Source organism: Bacillus rossius, chromosome 5 (genome assembly GCF_032445375.1).
Source record: "Bacillus rossius redtenbacheri isolate Brsri chromosome 5, Brsri_v3, whole genome shotgun sequence".
In the NCBI taxonomy this organism is placed as follows: domain Eukaryota; kingdom Metazoa; phylum Arthropoda; class Insecta; order Phasmatodea; family Bacillidae; genus Bacillus; species Bacillus rossius.
The window spans coordinates 62,907,861-62,925,868 of NC_086333.1; the positions used below are offsets into that span (position 1 = coordinate 62,907,861).

Consider the following 18,008-nt stretch of genomic DNA (forward strand, 5'->3'; position numbering starts at 1 on the left):
CACCAGGAAATTGAACAGACGTGCTTTTTGTTATCGCACTTCTTTGTTTCGCACTATTCGTATATTTGAATTGCAATCTTCTACTTGTAATGTGTGTAAACATTGAAACCATTTGTTATGAATTTCCGATAACATCGATGTAATCTTCGTTCAATTTTATAACAAAACTCAACTGTTAGAAGTCTAAAAAAAATAGCAAAACATTTTCAACATTTTCATTTTAAACTTAACGAGACTATGGACTGAAGGAAATATTTTAAAAATTATAAACGTGTTAGAGATTAAATTATTAATAATCGTATATGTATGAAAAAATCGTATTCAATAGTGGTATTAATTTTCAAATTCCATTCACCCAAATATTGTCATCCGTAATACAAAATAATAATTAATGTGTTACAATATTGAAAGGAAATATTTTAATTGTGAAAATACACAGTTAAATTTTTTTTTAGGGAATTAGTAGATTTTCAAAAAATAAGTTACCTAAGAACAAATGAGTTTGCTTTGGTAGTCAATGAAAAAAATTAACAGTGTAGAAATAACTTATTTTACAATGAGTTTAATAATTTGATATACTACTTTATTTGGAATATTAACTTACTCGAAATATTTTCGCAAATTATGTTTAAAGTACAATTTATTTCCATTAAACTACAAAAAAATAATACTGTCAACGAATAAAATCTTACACAGCAGTAAATTGAAATAACTCTGGTATTTAAGGTGAAGGGGGGAAAAAATTCAGAATAGGTCAGTGAAGGTGGAATGATATTTTGAGTAATGCGAGATGAGCTCTCACACATGCCTGCGGCTAATTCTGTAGGTCAATATGTCTCTGTGTTAGTGGCGCTGATACTGGAGGTTTTTTAAACACATATTATTAAATTAAGTTTTTTTATAAAATTTTTAATAATCGTCTTTCTTTTTCCTCCTTCGCCGAACAAAAGAAAAAACTAAAAACCAGATTACGGCGCAGTTCGAGTCCGTGCCGTAGAATTTTCGGGTAAACGTCGGGATAAAATCATAACACATACCTAACACTTATTTACGAGTCACATGAGATGACATATTTAATTATTTGGTAACAATCACGTGCATGTGACTACAGATGTCACAGGCAAAACAAATACTGCGTGACAAACACGTAGAGACTTGATCTATCCGTTGTGGGCACAACCAATGTTGACGCATCATTAGTTTCGTAGTTATTAGCGACTCAAATCTGGCGGTATTTTGGTCACACAAGAAAGTTCGAACCGACTATCACTTGTAACGAGCGAACAGACGGTTTTCACGACAAAATCTGTAACCGCCACTGGTAACGTGTAGCGAATACCTTCTCCACCACCAAGACCAGAAGACTTCCCGCGCACCCTCGCTGGCTGCAGCGGAGGTTGCGGCGAACTTTGACCTTCTCCAACGTCAACCCATGCGTGTACATCGCGCCCAGGATTTGACGCTCAGACGAAGGTAGGGCGCATTCTACGGTGCTGAATTTTGGGTGGAACTCCTGGGGATCCCAGCGATGTGAACACCTCTTCGATACTACCAACCGATCAAACAGTAGATTTGGGAAGGAAATTTAACCGACTTCCGTGTCGTAGCAAAGTTGCACGCTGGTGTTTGGTGCGAGCGGTCCAACGTTGGAGGACGCAGTGTTGGGGGGATAAAGGGAATATATAATTCCCCCCTCATTCCCGCCATCGGAATTTGGGAATTTTTTTTTTTTGTTTTGTTAAATATCAGTATCTGACGGGCATTGCGTTGTTTTGGGAGATACAAGGTGAGCTGCGTGATAATCTGCGTCGCCGACGGCTGCTACTGAAAACCCGTATGACGGTGTGTTGGTTTCAAAAGTTTCATATATTTTTTAAATACCTACATTTACAAATTAAAATTTTTTATATTTTTTAAATTTTTCTTCCTATTTTTCCCCCTTTCCCCCGAAAATATCCCTGTATCCGCCTTTGGAGTTCGTGTTCAAAGTCCCAGGTAAGGGATAAATGTAATTTTTTACTTGTCTATATCAGTCGAAATCTTCATTGAATAATTATATCAAATAATGTGTTATTTCATTAAAACCATAATTAAAAAAAAAATGAAAACTAGTCTTTAGTACTCACCAGTGATGCGTAACATCCAAATTCCATAACGAGAATATTCGTGTGTTCTCATGTTATGATACAAAACTCAAGACACGCAAACTAACGTATAATTCTTTTAAATAATGCCGGGCATGATAAATATATTCCAATTGTGTTTTCAACTACATTTCTGGACGCGAATCACACGTAGTTTCCGCACCCGCCGCTAGAATTCGCTGCCGGAGCAGCTACGTCGACTATCAAATCATTCGATTTGCAGAACGTAAGTTTTAAACTTGATATAGAATCTCGCCACCTGGGAATGGAACGGGATGCCTCTGCTATAGGCATCATGGACTTAGAGTACTGCAATGCGTGTAGCCTACTACCAGGCGCACCGGAAAAAAAGTTTTAGCAATCTCCGTACTAGAGTCGAAAAATGATGGTTACCTTTTTTTGGGACGCAAAGGGCTTCAATTTTGGTTGATTTAATGAAACGTGAGTAAAAAACATTACAGCAAAATTTACTAAATTACGATTGCCAGCTGGTTTAATTTTCAGGGGGCGAAATTCTATGCAGAGGGGTTAAAGAAACTGGTGCAGCGTTACGAAAAGTGTTTGGAACTGAGTGGTGACTATGTGAAAATGTGATGTAGAAATGTAGTAAACTAAATATATTAATTAAACCTTTTTTTCATGAGTTTTTTTAATGACCAAACGGTACTTTATTTCCTGACACGTTTTGTACATCCTTTATTACTCCTAAAATGTATCTTTCAAATAACCAATTTTAATTAGTGTATTTTTAACAAAGTTCCTATAAATTTTATCTAATAATTCATGTGTAATGTTGATATTATATAACTCATTTGAAAGTTCAATTTGGCCAGTTACACAGCCAAATAAATGAACGCTTTCACTTTTTGTAAGAATTTTTTGGCAAAATGTCTTGCTTCTTCATCTCATTTGAAGTTGAACCCTCAATTTTGTTCATAATTTTACTTTCTTTACCCAAGGGCAGAAAATAATAATTATTAAAAAAAAACATTGATTTTATCTGCTGGAGTTGATTTTGAATTAACTGGAAGCGTTTGCAGAGAATCTCTCAAGAAAGTTTAACTAATTCTCCTTCCATTAATTCTGAATCACATCGGTGATCTTGTAGTGTTCTATCTTATGATTCTAATGACATGTTATGCTCCATTGTATATCCGTCCCGAAATGATTACTTTACATAGTTTTAAAAGTTTGCCTCACCCGGATGCTCTTGATACATTATAAAAAAATCTGGTAATTCTTGTTCGGCAACGTTTAATGTAAATAGTTGCTGCAAATCCAGATGATTCCGATGCAAGCGAAGTCTATTTTTTTACACGATTTATATAAGCTTCACATGTATGTTTGTTTATTTGTTTGTATGTTTGTAACCGACACCTTTCGGCGCGATTTTGACCCACTTTAAACTGCCAGATTCAAACTTTGTAGATTTATCGAGGACCGATGACAATACATTAATTTGATAATATTATTCCATTATTCAATTTGCAAAATAAGATTTTTGTCAATGTATGTAATTTCACAATATTTAGTAGGCTTTGTTTATATCGCGCCAAAGACAAACTGAAAGAAAATAGTTCGCAAATTGTAAAGAAAACCATTTCGCGTGGGGTGCTTTTTAAGATATTATCGAAATTTTAATCCTTCTACTCATATATGTCAATAAAATATTTATAACTATTGACACCATGCACCCCACGCTTTTTTTTTAATAAAATACATTTTTTTCTTATATACACTATTATTAATTTATTTTTATTAAAATTGTTTACACTATTCTTAATTCAAATTTATTAAAATTTATTTTCTATTTATTTAGTTTGGTTTTCTATATAAAGCGTGTTTTTTTGTTTTTTTAACTGTTATTTATTTTGGGCGCGCACTACCCTCACGGGAGCTTGTCGCATTGTGATGGTTCCTGTTTGTTCCAGTTGTACAACTTCTTCAACGCCCTGCTGACCCACATGCCGGACCCAGCGGCGCGAGGCGTCGGATCCGACGTCTCCTCCAAGTCTTCAACAGGTACTCCATCCACCCGTCCACCCCTCCACTCCGTGCAAGGGCGCATCCAGGGGGCAGACTTCCCCCTCCCGCCTCTTTCCCCAAGTGGGGGGAAAACAGAGGAAAAATATTTATTAGGCTACCACGGTTTTTAGAAAAAATTGGTTGTCTGTAAAGTCGGTTTACGGACGATAGTTCAACGTGACAACGTCATAACAAAACATCGATGAAACGATTGCATACTTTTATGAATAAAATTGAATAATTTTTATTTGAATTATCACTGTTTTTGTATGGCTACAAAGAAGGAGTGAAATGAAATCTACAATTTAATTGGTAAATTTACTTTCATTTGCACTCATTAATTCAAATATGTTTATTACTTTAACAAACATTATTTTAACTATAACTTTTATACATGTTTGCTATTTAAATTATTCCAATATGTGTTATTCTGTTAAGGATAGGATGATGATAGGAAAAGTAGGAAACGAATGGGAGTGTTTCAAGTTTAATGTGCCTCGAAAAAGTCAAATCGATGGTTGTTCCAATCGAGTGGAAGAGAGATAGATGCGGCGCAAGCGTACAATGAGCGTAATGGGACAATGAGTCATCCTTTTTCGTGCGTTCAGCCGGCATTCATCGATTTATTAGACGTTGTCACGTCAAAAATTATTAGGCTACCAAGTTTTTAAAACAGACTAAAAAGTAAAAAAAAAATAAAAAACTCCTATACAGATTTATAACTCCAATTCAGATTCCTAACCCCACGAAGATTATCCTGAAAATGTGTGGTTGTCAATTTTTTACTTGTCAGATTTAAAACAAAACAAAAACGTGTTGTGCATGCAATAGATAATCGATGCATGAAAAGTTCATCTAAGTCACCAACAATTTTATTGCACTGCACAAATGACATGAACTGTTGTGTGAGTTTTCTCAACGAAAGCTACTCCCTACGCTCTTTAAAAAGAATTCGGATATTTGTTACGGCTTTTTTTTCTCACTGAATGCAGCCTGAATATCGTATTATCCTTTAAGTCAGTGTCAAGGACACGACCTTGCTATTCGGAAACAGCATTTGTTTAACAAAGCGACAATAGTCCATATCTGGTCAGCCTACAAGTGTTCATGATTTCATTATCATCGAGTGTGTTTATACACCGAGTTTTTTTTTTCCACCTCCATTTTCTGCAAATACTGAAAATATTTAGTCTCAAAAGTCGTGACGGAACATGAAACCCAAGAGATATATTTTCATGAATATGCAAGCAAAGCCGTTTATGTGTAATAAGTAATGACAATAAAACGAAATAACCAACATGGCCCCGTAAGCTTAAGAATAACAAAGCTATTTACAAACTGATAATGTCCTAGAGTTTCTGTTTTCAAATATAACTCATGATAATTTTGATGTCAGCACGGACTACTGTTTTCGAAAACTATTTTAAAACTGTAATTTTTTTTAGACTGGAGTAAGCATAAACTTTCATTTTCAGAATCTTTTTAGACATGAAGTTTCCGTTACAGATTCCTGAAAGCACCATTGTAGTTTTTATTATTATATTAACTTTTCTTCCCTTTGCACCAATTTGTTCAGCCAATAATATGCGTTTATTTCCGTATTCAGCTCTCGCAATAAAATAAACAATAGGGCAAGGTAACGTTCAGGCTTTAAATAGTTTCATTAAACGAATATATTTCTGAACCATATGATATGGTCCTTATTTTTTCCACGGCATCCGTCACAGTTTCGAACGAGCAAACCTCCTGACGCCTTCTTTAAATTGCTTTCAGCCTGTCTCTGCGAAAAAAAAAAGAGAGAAAAATCAACACACTGGATAAGATCAAAAAATTTCACAAAGAACAATTCTGACTGTGCGCAGATGGTATTTGCTGGGATACCGACTGGAAACTTCGCGCCAGTATTTTATTGTCAGCTTTTCAATAAATTCTTCCCCAAGTATTTGACTACTCTTGGAGTCCATTCAAGTCCTTTATGAGTGTCACTACAGCCTTTCTCCAGCTGTACCGTTGTGTTATTTCTTTAAAACATTTGTGAGACATCTTGACAGAATATTCGAAAAAAAAAAAAATCCTCTTATTTAAATTTTTATCGCATCTCATTCTTTTAGTATTTGCGTTATTCCAGTGAATAAGCTTAAGACTTAAAAAAAGTTTTAACCTTAATCAATCAAAAATTATTATAGTGTAACTCTAACTTAACAGAATCTAAGATAGGCAAAACACAAGTGCTCTTTACCTCTCGAAATCATTGTGATAGTTATAATATTAAAATTTTTTTATAATCATATATGTAACACTAAAACAGACGTTTGTTGTATGTCCACAAGCAAAATAAATTATAAATTTTTAATTCAAGATAATTTTCGGTAGATTTTAGGAGGTTCTGAGTAAATGCGTTGATGTATTTAACTTTTTTAAAGAGATATTTTTTCTTTGAGTAGCTACTGTATGACAAAATATTTTTTATTAATGTTGCATGCATGTAAATTAAATAAACTGATATTTACTACTGAGGAACCATATTTTAATACAGCATCGTTCATAAATGTGTTTTTATAATTTTCAGGAATCAACAATTTTTTTGACGTGAGAACGTCTAATAAATCGATGAACTCCGGCTGCACGCACGAAAAAGTGTCCCGTTACACACATTGTCCCGTTACGCACATTGTCCTGTTATTCTGTGTCCCGTTACGCTCATTGTACGCTTGCGCCGCATCTATCTCTTTTCCACTCGATTGGAACAACCATCAATTTGACTTTTTCGAGGCACATTATACTTGAAACACTCCTATTCGTTTCCTACTTTTTCTATCATCGTCCTATCCTTAACAGAATAACACAGATTGTAATAAGTAAAATAGAAAACTTGTATAAAAGTTATAGTTAAAGTAATCTCTTCGTTAAAGTAATAAACATATTTGAATTAAGGAGTGCAAATAAAATAAAATTTATCAATTAAATTGTAGATTTCATTTCACTCCTTCTTTGTATCCATACAAAATAGTGATAATTCCATAAGAATTATTCAATTTTATTCATAAAAGTATGCAATCATTTCATCAATGTTTTGTTATGACGTTGTCACGTTAAACTATCGTCCGTAAACCGACTTTACAGACAACCAAATTTTTTTCATAATAGAAAAAATGTGAAATAATATTTTTTTTATACTCTGAACTTGTGAAAAAAAATTATAAACTATCACGTTAGTAACTAGAGGGCCGGTAACTCACGACAGCGAAATTGCCATGACATTTAATCAGTTTTGCGTTATCGTAGAACGCCGTGGCTGGCACGCCATGTCGATTAAACGCCTAGACATTTCCAGGAGAAGTTCGTGAATAGGTCTCCGCTTACGTCCTTCCCCCCCCCCCCCCCCCCCCCACAATATTCCTCTTCTCAAGCCACACACATACACACGCCTAAAATACAAAGGCGGGCCTTCCGAACGCTTCGAGGTATAAATATGGAACAAAATTAATAGCAGAGAACGTTTGCTTGGGTTGGCTATTCTCGGAACAATACGTTCTGCGTATGTAAATAGCGTCTCGCCGCCCAAGGAATGTCTTTCTATTGTTTGAATGAATTTCAGCTCCTGCTGTTCCTCATTCTGATGGATTATATTCCAAACAAATTTCCTTGCCATTCTGGAAGCCTTGTCTTCGCTTCAGTTTGTTTACTTATTAAACTGACAAAATTTAATCAAATTATATAGTTGGAATTTAAAAAAATTTTATGTACCTGCATGCATACAAGCAAACATACAAACATACATGAATACATACATACATGCATGGATACAAACATATATACATATATACACACGTTAGTGTAATGGGGTTTGACGGTTCGATCCTAACCCTCCAACATGACTCATGACTAGAGACCCATTAATTTCGCGGATTCAATGACCTCCAGGATAGACTCCAATATCCTCTACACACTCGGGCAAATGCCAACTGTCGTCTCGACTGGGTGGCCTGTGATTCGACATTTCTATGAGTGAGGGTCTCTAATTGGCCCTCAGTCTTTCAGATTAACAGAGAACCAATGGCAGAAGCAGCACTAAGGTATAATTATTTGAATTTTAGCATAACACGAAATGAATCCGCGAAATTCACGGGTCTCTACTCATGACTAGAGACCTGTAAAATTCGCGATTTCAAATCCCTAAGGATAGACTCCATGATCCTCTATGCACTCGTGCAAATTACATCTGCTGATTGGTTACTGACTCGTAACATCAGTTTACTGGAATGATCGTGATTCGCTAATTCTTCTGTTAAAGATTTTTCATTGGCCCAGAGTCCTTCAGATAAAGTGTGGCCCAATCACTGAAGCAAATTATTCTTAAAAGTATTTGGACTCTATCCTATCGCGAAATGAATTCGCAAATTTTACAGGTCTCTACTCATGACGTATGAGCACAGAGTCTACAACTCCGTGATCTTGGAGCTCATATCACTTTAAGTCTACTGTACATAATACCTAGAGACATGCAAAATTCGCGGATTCATTTCGCGATAGGCTAGCATCAAAACAACTACACCTTCGTACCGCTTCTGCAATTGGCCCACATTTTATCCGGGGAACTGTGAGCCAATGGGAAACACTAAACCAAGAAAGTGCCGAATTACGGACAGCCTAGTTGAGACGTCTCACGCGTCAGTAGCCAATGAACAGGTGTCATTTCCGCGAGTATTTAAAGGACTGTGGAGTCTATCCTAGAGGTCAATGAATCCGCGAATTATGCAGGTCTCTAATAATACCCTAACTAATTGGCGCTGCATTACTTATAGTATAAAAATAGTCTACAAAATAAAGGTTTATAGCTAGATTTCATCTAGGTGATTGTACAGAAAACTTTTCAGTTCCAATTCCTAACTTTAATTTAGTAATTACTGAAATATTTTTTTTTACTTTTGATATGATTTGTAAATGAGCTACATAATATTGCGCAAACGTGATTTAAAAATCTAAAAAAAAAGTTTTCTTGAACATTTTTTTTTGCCTTATATTAATTTTAAAGTGTCATTTGTTCAGTATCCAAACATTTTCTGATTTTGAACACAAGTATTTTAGTTTGTGACGGTTTTATTTATTTGGACTTTGTGAATACGTTTTTTCAGATCCAAATTAGACTTAGCTCAAAATTTACTGAGGCAACAGTTGCAGCCGCAGTTGTACCTCTGTTGTTTCCCCCACCATGAATGGAAAGTAAATATTAGATACATACGGATACATACATATGGCTGAGATTACTATCGGGGACTTTGACATATAACCTACAAGGAGACTACATCAAACATTTGTGGTAACATTTCAATCGGAATTGCGCTCACATTGAACTAAATGATCCCAGTTCGGAATTTTTCCCTAAACACACTCAATTTCACAAGATCAAGACTGTAAAAAATATAAGTCCAGTACAGGTGTTACAGCCAGAAAACAAAACACAACCTAATTCTCATTTTCTGTCCAAGTTTCCTCCCAGTTTTAGTTTGCTTCGACTCCACTCTAGGTTTGGTACGCCGAAAAATGTCACCGTGATGGGTTTTAAGGATTTATGTTCCGTTCAAGGCCATTATTTTTAATTTACGTTTATTATGGTTAAACCTGTAGACTTTTTGTGTAGCCAAATTAAAAAATATATATACACATACATAGTGTTAGCCAAGTTGAATTTTTAAAATAACGGAAAATTTTGTGTTTTATGGCAATTCTGGTCTCTGTTGCGTGGTATGTTTGAATTTATTTCAGAAAAACTTATTCAATTTTTGTTTTTTAGCTTTTTAAAATCAAAAATATTTTGAGGATTTTAAAAGGCTAGTTAAAGTTTGATAATTTTTTTTCCTGAAGTAAATAAAACCATATATTAACGAAGCCAGTATTTTTTTTAAACTAAAAATTCCAGTTTTATTTTCCTTATTTTCCTAATCCATACCTATTACACAAAAACTAAAAAAAAAAATATGTAACTTTGCCAGCTAATTACGCAAAAAGATTTCGATGTATGTATATATATATATATATATATATATTCGTGTAAGTTTAGATTCTGAAAAAGTTGCCAAGTTTAACCCTTGTAGAACGTAATAATAAAATAATGACCTGAAACGGGACACAACCCTTTAATTAAGTGTGTAATGAAAAAAAACTCTGTTAGATCCTTCAGTTTCGCTGTAAAATCTGCACCACTGACGTCTTTTTCCAGTCAGCGTGATGAGGAATATAATGGCGAACAGTGATATGACCTGAATGGAAATCAATACACAGCATTGCTCCGAAATGTAATGGGAAACCCGACACGCAGTGATATTCACATAAAGTATCAAATTTTTTTTTCCCTTTAGAAAATGGCGACTTCTGACGTGTGACATCTTAGCTCTCGGTGTACGGCATTTGGTTGGAGTAATTTCGTCAATGGGACGGAAATGTGTAACATAAAATAGGGAGAAGCGCGCAATTCAATTTCTCGGCGCGGCTTGCAGTTAGTTGGTGCTCGTTCTGCAGCGTGCCAGCGAGCGCTAACTTTTCCATGGCGTTCGAAGAGAGAGAGAGAGAGAGAGAGAGAGAGAGAGAGAGAGAGAGAGAGAGAGAGAGAAGAAATAGCTGTTTACCGTTTGTTCCGCTAACAGTAGTTTTGAACACCGCGAAAAATTTCCATGTGACTTTTCTAATACGTTATAAAAACATTGTGAGATAACAATTGGTGACATGTAATGTAATTTCAATAATTTTAAAAGTGTTGTGTTATTACGTAGTTTTTGATACGAATTCTTTCGTGTAAATTATATGTATGAAGTTAGTACAAATAAATATTTTTGACGTGACAACGTCTAATAAATCGATGAACGCCAGCTGCACGCACGAAAAATTGTCCCGTAACGCACATTGTCCCGTTACGCTGTGTCCCGTTACGCTGTGTCCCGTTACGTTCATTGTACGCTTGCGCCGCATCTATCTCTCTTCCACTCGATTGGAACAACCATCGATTTGACTTTTTCGAGACACATTAAACTTGAAACACTCCCATTCGTTTCCTTACTTTTCCTATCATCGTCCTATCCTTAATAAAATAACACAGATTGAAGAAGTTAAATAGCAAACATGTATAAAAGTTATAGTTAAAATAATCTCTTCGTTAAAAAAATTAACATATTTGAATTAATAAATGCAAATAAAAGTATATTTATCAATTAAATTGTAGATTTCATTTCACTCCTCCTTTATATCCGTACAAAATAGCGATAATTCAATAAAAATGATTAAATTTTATTCATAAAAGTATGCAATCATTTCATCAATGTTTTGTTATGACGTCACGTTAAACAATCGTCCGTAAACCGACTTTACAGACAACCAATTTTTTTTATAATTGATATTGAAATGTCTTTTTAAATGTGTGGTTTATTACTTTTAACGTCGTGTTATTGATTATTTTCCATTTTTAGCATAATAATTATACTAATTATGACAAAAATAATTTTTTGAAACCAAAGATTTAGTTCATTTCCAGAGACTCGCCACTGCGTCACATCACTCCGTGACGATCGACGAAAAGGACGGAAAAAATCAAGGTCAAAATTACTAGGCAATGAATGACACAACGAAGACAGCAGGGACGAATCGTCCAATGCGACAAAACAGGTGTGACGTTTCGTGGATTGAATGCTATTTTAATATCATTAACCGACAGATACAGAAACTATTGGACTTTGAGATACAACTTTAAAATACCACCGTAAAGATTGGACTAAAACATCGCAGAGTTTTCCACCTTCCATGTTCGGACGTTTTCGTAGATTTGATCATTCCATGTACGTGTGAAAATATATTTTTAAATGTTGATTGTGGAGACATGGAATATTAAGTTAATAGTGAGTCATCGTTTTTCATTTAAGTACCTGTGTGTTTTTTTATCAATTAGAAGAAAATATGAAACGCATATATTATAACAAAAAATTACTACGAAAATAATATGCAATGTTTATGTAGGTATATGTCTAAGAAAGATAATATCATTAGAAAATTGTATATATTAAATATTTTCAATTTACTATTTAATGGTTGGTGACTCCGAGTTGATAAATTTTATAAAAAACAAAATAAAGGTGATTATAAATGTTTCACTTAACTGTTTTATTATTTAAGTATATTTATTTACTAATCATGATTTTGAAAACAAATCACATATACTTGCATGGTACAAAATTGTTTTACAATATACAACAATTAACACCAACTCCAATATTTCAGAAACCTTTTTAAAATAACTTCTATGATAGTAAATATGTTCTTAAACTCAGTGTTCTAATAATAAATAATAATATTTAGAAATATTAATTATTTCTTTATTCGACGAAATCATTTTTTGATAATTTTTAAAGCTGTTAAAAATAATATAAATTTATGCTATACTTTTGTAACCAAAGTCTCATCATCTGAGGATCTAATTATGGACTTACAATATTGGGGATACATGTAATGAAACATTAGTTTATGAATTGCACTAAAGCAAAAATAACGATATTAAACTGCAATATACCAACATGATTTAGGCGTGTAAATGCGATCGGAGCTCCAATATTGTGTAGGAATACGAACCACCTGGTGCTCATAAATTAAATCACCGACCGGGGGGAAGTGTGGAGTGGGAGAGTAGTATAGGAATGTATGTCCTGGGACACGGGTTCTGGGTGTGGAGCTGTGTGTACAGGTTTTTTTTTTGTGTGGAGCCGGTCCGCCATCTTGGATTGTAACGTCACAGCGGCCATATTGGATGACTTTGAACATGAATTTTACCATGACCTTGACCTTGATCTTGATCTTGACCTTGACCTTCGACCTTCAAATTTGCCCAAAATTCCTCAAAATTTGCCAAAAATCGCCAAAATATAAATTTTTTGGGGAAAAAAATCCCGCTAAATATCTCAAAAAATTCCTCAATTCAAAAATTAGCCTTTCGAAAACCTCAAAAAACTTTTTACATCAGAAAGAACACAAATTCCTAAAAGAGGCTTAAGCATCCATGTCTAAATAAGTCTCTGACGTAATCTAGGATTATTCCCAACATTTTGGATTATGACATCATCGTTGCAATTTTAGTTACGGCCGCCATCTTGAAAATCAGTAATTTTTATGTTGGAAAATCGGGCAAAATTTTAAAATTTATAAAAAAATTAATCAATCGAATTGAATAATAAAAATTAAATTAAAAAAATTAAAAAAAATTAAATGTACACTTATGTCATGGAGCCTGGAGTCCAGGGTTTGAACCCGGTGAGGGCAAAAAAATAAAAATGACGACAACCGATCCTTCCTCCACCGAAGCCGCTGGCAGACTGACCTCCAACCACACATGTCGAGGTATATATATCGTCAGCGAGTATGACGTCATGTACGTTATCTTGGAAATATTTATTTATTATCCGATTTTAATGATTTTTTTTAAATTTATAAAAAAATTAATAATCAAAATTTGATTTAAAATATTTTTAAAAACCCAATTTTTGAATTGAGGATTTTGAGGGTTTTTTTAGCGATTTTTTTTTCCAAAAAAATGGACATTTTGGCGATTTTTGGCAAATTTGAGAAATTTTGAGGAATTTTTGGCAAATTTTGAAGGTCAAAGGTCAAGATGAAGGTCAAGGTAATGGTCAAAGTTCAAGTTCAAGGTCATCCAATATGGCCGCTGTGACGTCACAATCCAAGATGGCGGACCGGCTCCACACAAATAAAAAATTGTAAATACAGTTCCACACCCAGAACCCGTGTCCCAGGACATACTTTCCTATTCTACTTGGGAGTATTTGAAATTCAGCCCGTGATCCTCTCGCCACGCACGCATTAACGCCTTAGCGATCTCGGCTACCGAGGATCCCGACTCCAAAGACAGGGATGTTGGTGTTGTGGTCATCGACCTTAATTGCCCTTTCTCACAGGGCCTTGCACTTGTTGACGAGAACAGTTGGCTGTCGTGTCCAAGTCATCGACCCGCCGCCCGAAGGCTTGAAGCCCTACAGGCAACGTGCTCTTAGGGACGAAATTCCTGAAGGAACTTACCCCTCCAGGCTGTCTAAAAAAAATCTTACTTTGCGTCTATGTTCGGATATGCATAGACTTCAGCACACGGGACAAAGTGTTCATCTGTGGAATAATAAAAAAAAAACAAATCACGGGTAAACTTTTGAAGATGTTACACCGAATTATCCAAGAATCAACGTAAGGAAAACTTTGTAAACTTGCAAGTACCATTTTAAATCTTTTACGAAATCCTAAATTTCGCGTTTTATACACAGCGAAACAATTATATTCCTTCTAAGTCCGTTCTTACCCTGTTCACAACGAAACACAGAACTCGGCAGTCGTTATACGCTGTGGTTTCTACGGCGATCCAATCATCTTGGAACAACGCAGAACTCTAAGTGCTTTCGTGGTGCAACCTTCGTTGGTGTAAGTTTACTGTGATTTCTAACAGCGCACTGATTAGTGTTTTTGTACGGGCGAGTCACCACAATATTCTTACAAGAAAATGTACAATTAATATTTATATATATTTTTTTAAATTTTATGCAACTGATGAACCAAGGAGTAATGCGACTAACCTGATGTAAAATAGTGTATACTTTTTGTAACAAGGCAAAGTAACACTATGGTTAAAAGTCATACACGCATTCCAGTTATCATGGTTTTATTTCTCATTTGTTCCCGAAATCTCTGACGACATACGCTGCGATACTCCCTTTTGGTTATTATAAACCCTGGTCAAATGCTTCTTAGATATTCATTGAAATGTGAAGTATCCAGTATGACGTTGGAACCCCAACGTAGATGAAAAAGTAGCTGCAAAGTTGCCTTGTGTGTAAAGAGTGTTGGAAAAGAGTCATGAATGATTTCGATGAAATAATGAAGGTAACATTCCACTTAAACATAAACTTTTATGACGCAGCAGTATAATGTGGTTTCAAAAGGCTTTATATTAATTATCAGCGCCAAAACCAACTTGTTTTATTAATTAAAAGTTTTCTTCAAAGTACATACTTTTTTACTCGTGAACCTCAATTAACAATCAGGGCCCCTGATTTGCAGCATCTCTAGCTTACTGGGTGTTGTGCATGTTGCATAACGCCAAGCGTTCCTGTAATTTTCGTTTTAATTTTATACTATCTTTTTCTCTTAAACAGTGAGGATTAAGTGTTACAATGCAATGCAATAATTATGACCTTTTTTCAATTAAGTTAAGCACTCAAAAATAATAATTTGTTCAGCTCCAACTTCAATTACTTATATACAAGTCATTGATTGTTTTCAACATATATTTTAATGTTTAACCTACAGCTTAAGTTTTTAGTTTGAATTCAGACTCATCCTGTGTATATAAAGGATGTGTAGCGAAACAGGGAATACCAAAATAAGTTTTTGTTTGTTTATAAACATTTGTCAAGAAAAAAGTAACCCTGCAATGTTAGAGAGGTGAAAATTAGCGGGAAAATTTGAATTTCACATCCAACAATACACCACCCTAGTGGCTTAGAGACCTAGACACCACCCTAGTGGCTTAGATAACTGGACACCACCCTAGAATCTTAGAGATATAGGCACCACCCTAGTGGCTTAGAGAACTGGACACCACCTGGGGGCTTAGCGAACTGGACACTACCCTAGAATCTTAGAGAACTAGACATCACCATAGTGGCTTAGAGAACTGAAAACCCCCTAATTGCTTAGAAAACTGGACACCACCCTAGAAGCTTAGAGATATAGGCACCACCCTAGTGTCTTAGAGAACTAGACACCACCTTAGTGACTTAGAGAACTGAAAACCTCCCTAATGGATTAGAAAACTGGACACCACCCTAGAAGCTTACAGATATAGGCATCATCCTAGTGTCTTAGAAATAGACACCACCTTAGTGACTTAGAGAACTTAAAACCTCCCTAATGGTTTAGAAAACTGGACACCACCCTAGAAGCTTACAGATATAGGCATCACCCTAGTGTCTTAGAACTAGACACCACCTTAGTGACTTAGAGAACTGAACACCCCCCTAATTGCTTAGAAAACTGGACACCACACTAGAAGCTTAGAGATATAGGCACCACTTTAGTGGCTTAGCGAACTGGGCACTACCCTAGTGGCTTAGAGAACTAGACACCACCATAGTGGCTTAGAGAACTGAACACCCCCTAATGGCTTAGAAAACTGGACACCACTCTAGAAGCTTAGAGATATAGGCACCACCCTAGTGGCTTAGCGAACTGGACACTACCCTTGTGGCTTAGAGAAATAGACACCACCATAGTGACTTAGAGAACTGAACACCCTTTAATGGCTTATAAAACTGGACACCACCCTAGAAGCTAAGAGATATAGGCACCACCCTAGTGGCTTAGCGAACTGGACACTATCCTAGTGGCTTAGAGAACTAGACACCACCCTAGTGGCTTAGAGAACTAGACACCACCATAGTGGCTTAGAGAACTGAACATCTCCTAATGGCTTAGAAAACTGGACACCACCCTAGAAGCTTAGAGATATAGGCACCATCCTAGTGGCTTAGCTAACTGGACACCACCATAGTGGCTTAGAGAACTGAACACCCCCTAATGGCTTAGAAAACTGGACACCACTCTGGTGTCTTAGAGAACTATACACCACCTTAGTCGCTTAAATAACGTGCAATCATAGTGCCGTGAATTTTAATGTTCATATGCTCCACGGTGAGCAGGTGACAAGCGTGGCGCAGAGGTTCACAGTTATAACAATAACAACCAGCAACTGGTTGTACAGTACAGTGATTATTTGGCGGGAAATTCAAATTTGCGAGCCACTCTTCGCGCCTCTCACGTTGTAAGGTTGCTTTTCTGGACACACGTTCATTAACAAACCAAATGTGTGCATGGAGTACACGCGCGACTGAAGTGAAACTTCTTGCTTATTCCATTTTTTTTAGGTTCATAAAGCATAATTCACATAGGCTGAGGTCTCAGATAATAAAAAATAATGCAAGTATGAGAGCGCTAAATTATGCTATTGCGCAAGCATGCAATGTGAATGTATGAAGTATGCGAGTGCGCAAGTGGTACGAAAGTTTGCAAGTGTGTGCACGGGGAGGTAGTGACTAAAAATAACGATACGGTACTCGTCCGAGGACCCGTAATCGGAATGAGAACACTTTAAACCCTTTAACGAGTATACATTGGAGGCAGGGAAAGTCTGGTGCCAGCAGCCACGGTAATTCCTGCTCCAATAGCGTATATTAAAGTTGTTGCGGTTAAAAAGTGTGCGAGTGTGCAAGCATGCTGCGTCATTTCTACCTCTACCGATTCCCCCCCACCACTTATCTAACTATTCCCCTCGCGCGATCGGAATTTTCGCGACGCTCGAAAATTGTAGTCCGCTCAGCAAAAAATAAGTTTCACTACAAAATAGCTTGTTTTGGCAATTTTTTTTTTGCCGTCTATGAAATCCATGGCCCCATGTTCGCGAACGACCTGTGACAGGTGAGTTTCCTCTTGGTTAAGACGAGACGATCAAAGGGAAAATTACTCCCCCCCCCCCCCCCCCCACCCGAAGGGGCAAGCGACCTTCTCGGCCCTTCCGCTTCGGGGTTAATTTCCTGCAGGGAAAGCCCTTCTTCCCCCTTCCTCACCTTCCCCTCCTGACCGAGACTCCTCCGAGAGAAGAAGGCCGTTCGCCGGGACAAATGGTGCTGGATGACGCCTCATCAAGATCGCCTGACGGACGCTATGTGTCCCCCTCCGCCGTGATTGATGACGTGCGTCTCACGTCTCGGCGGAAGACCGCCGGTCTGCGACGACACTCCGTCA

At 36.2% G+C, this 18,008-nt stretch overlaps 1 protein-coding gene across 1 annotated transcript in view; it reads left to right on the forward strand.

Moving 5' to 3' along the window:
• LOC134531890 (serine/threonine-protein phosphatase rdgC) overlaps nucleotides 1-18,008 on the forward strand; it is a 215,367-nt gene that overhangs the window by 108,773 nt on the left and 88,586 nt on the right. Inside the window, exon 3 of the mRNA XM_063367905.1 lies at nucleotides 4,076-4,166. Coding sequence (XP_063223975.1) covers nucleotides 4,076-4,166 — 91 coding nt within the window. The remainder of the gene's footprint in view (nucleotides 1-4,075; nucleotides 4,167-18,008) is intronic.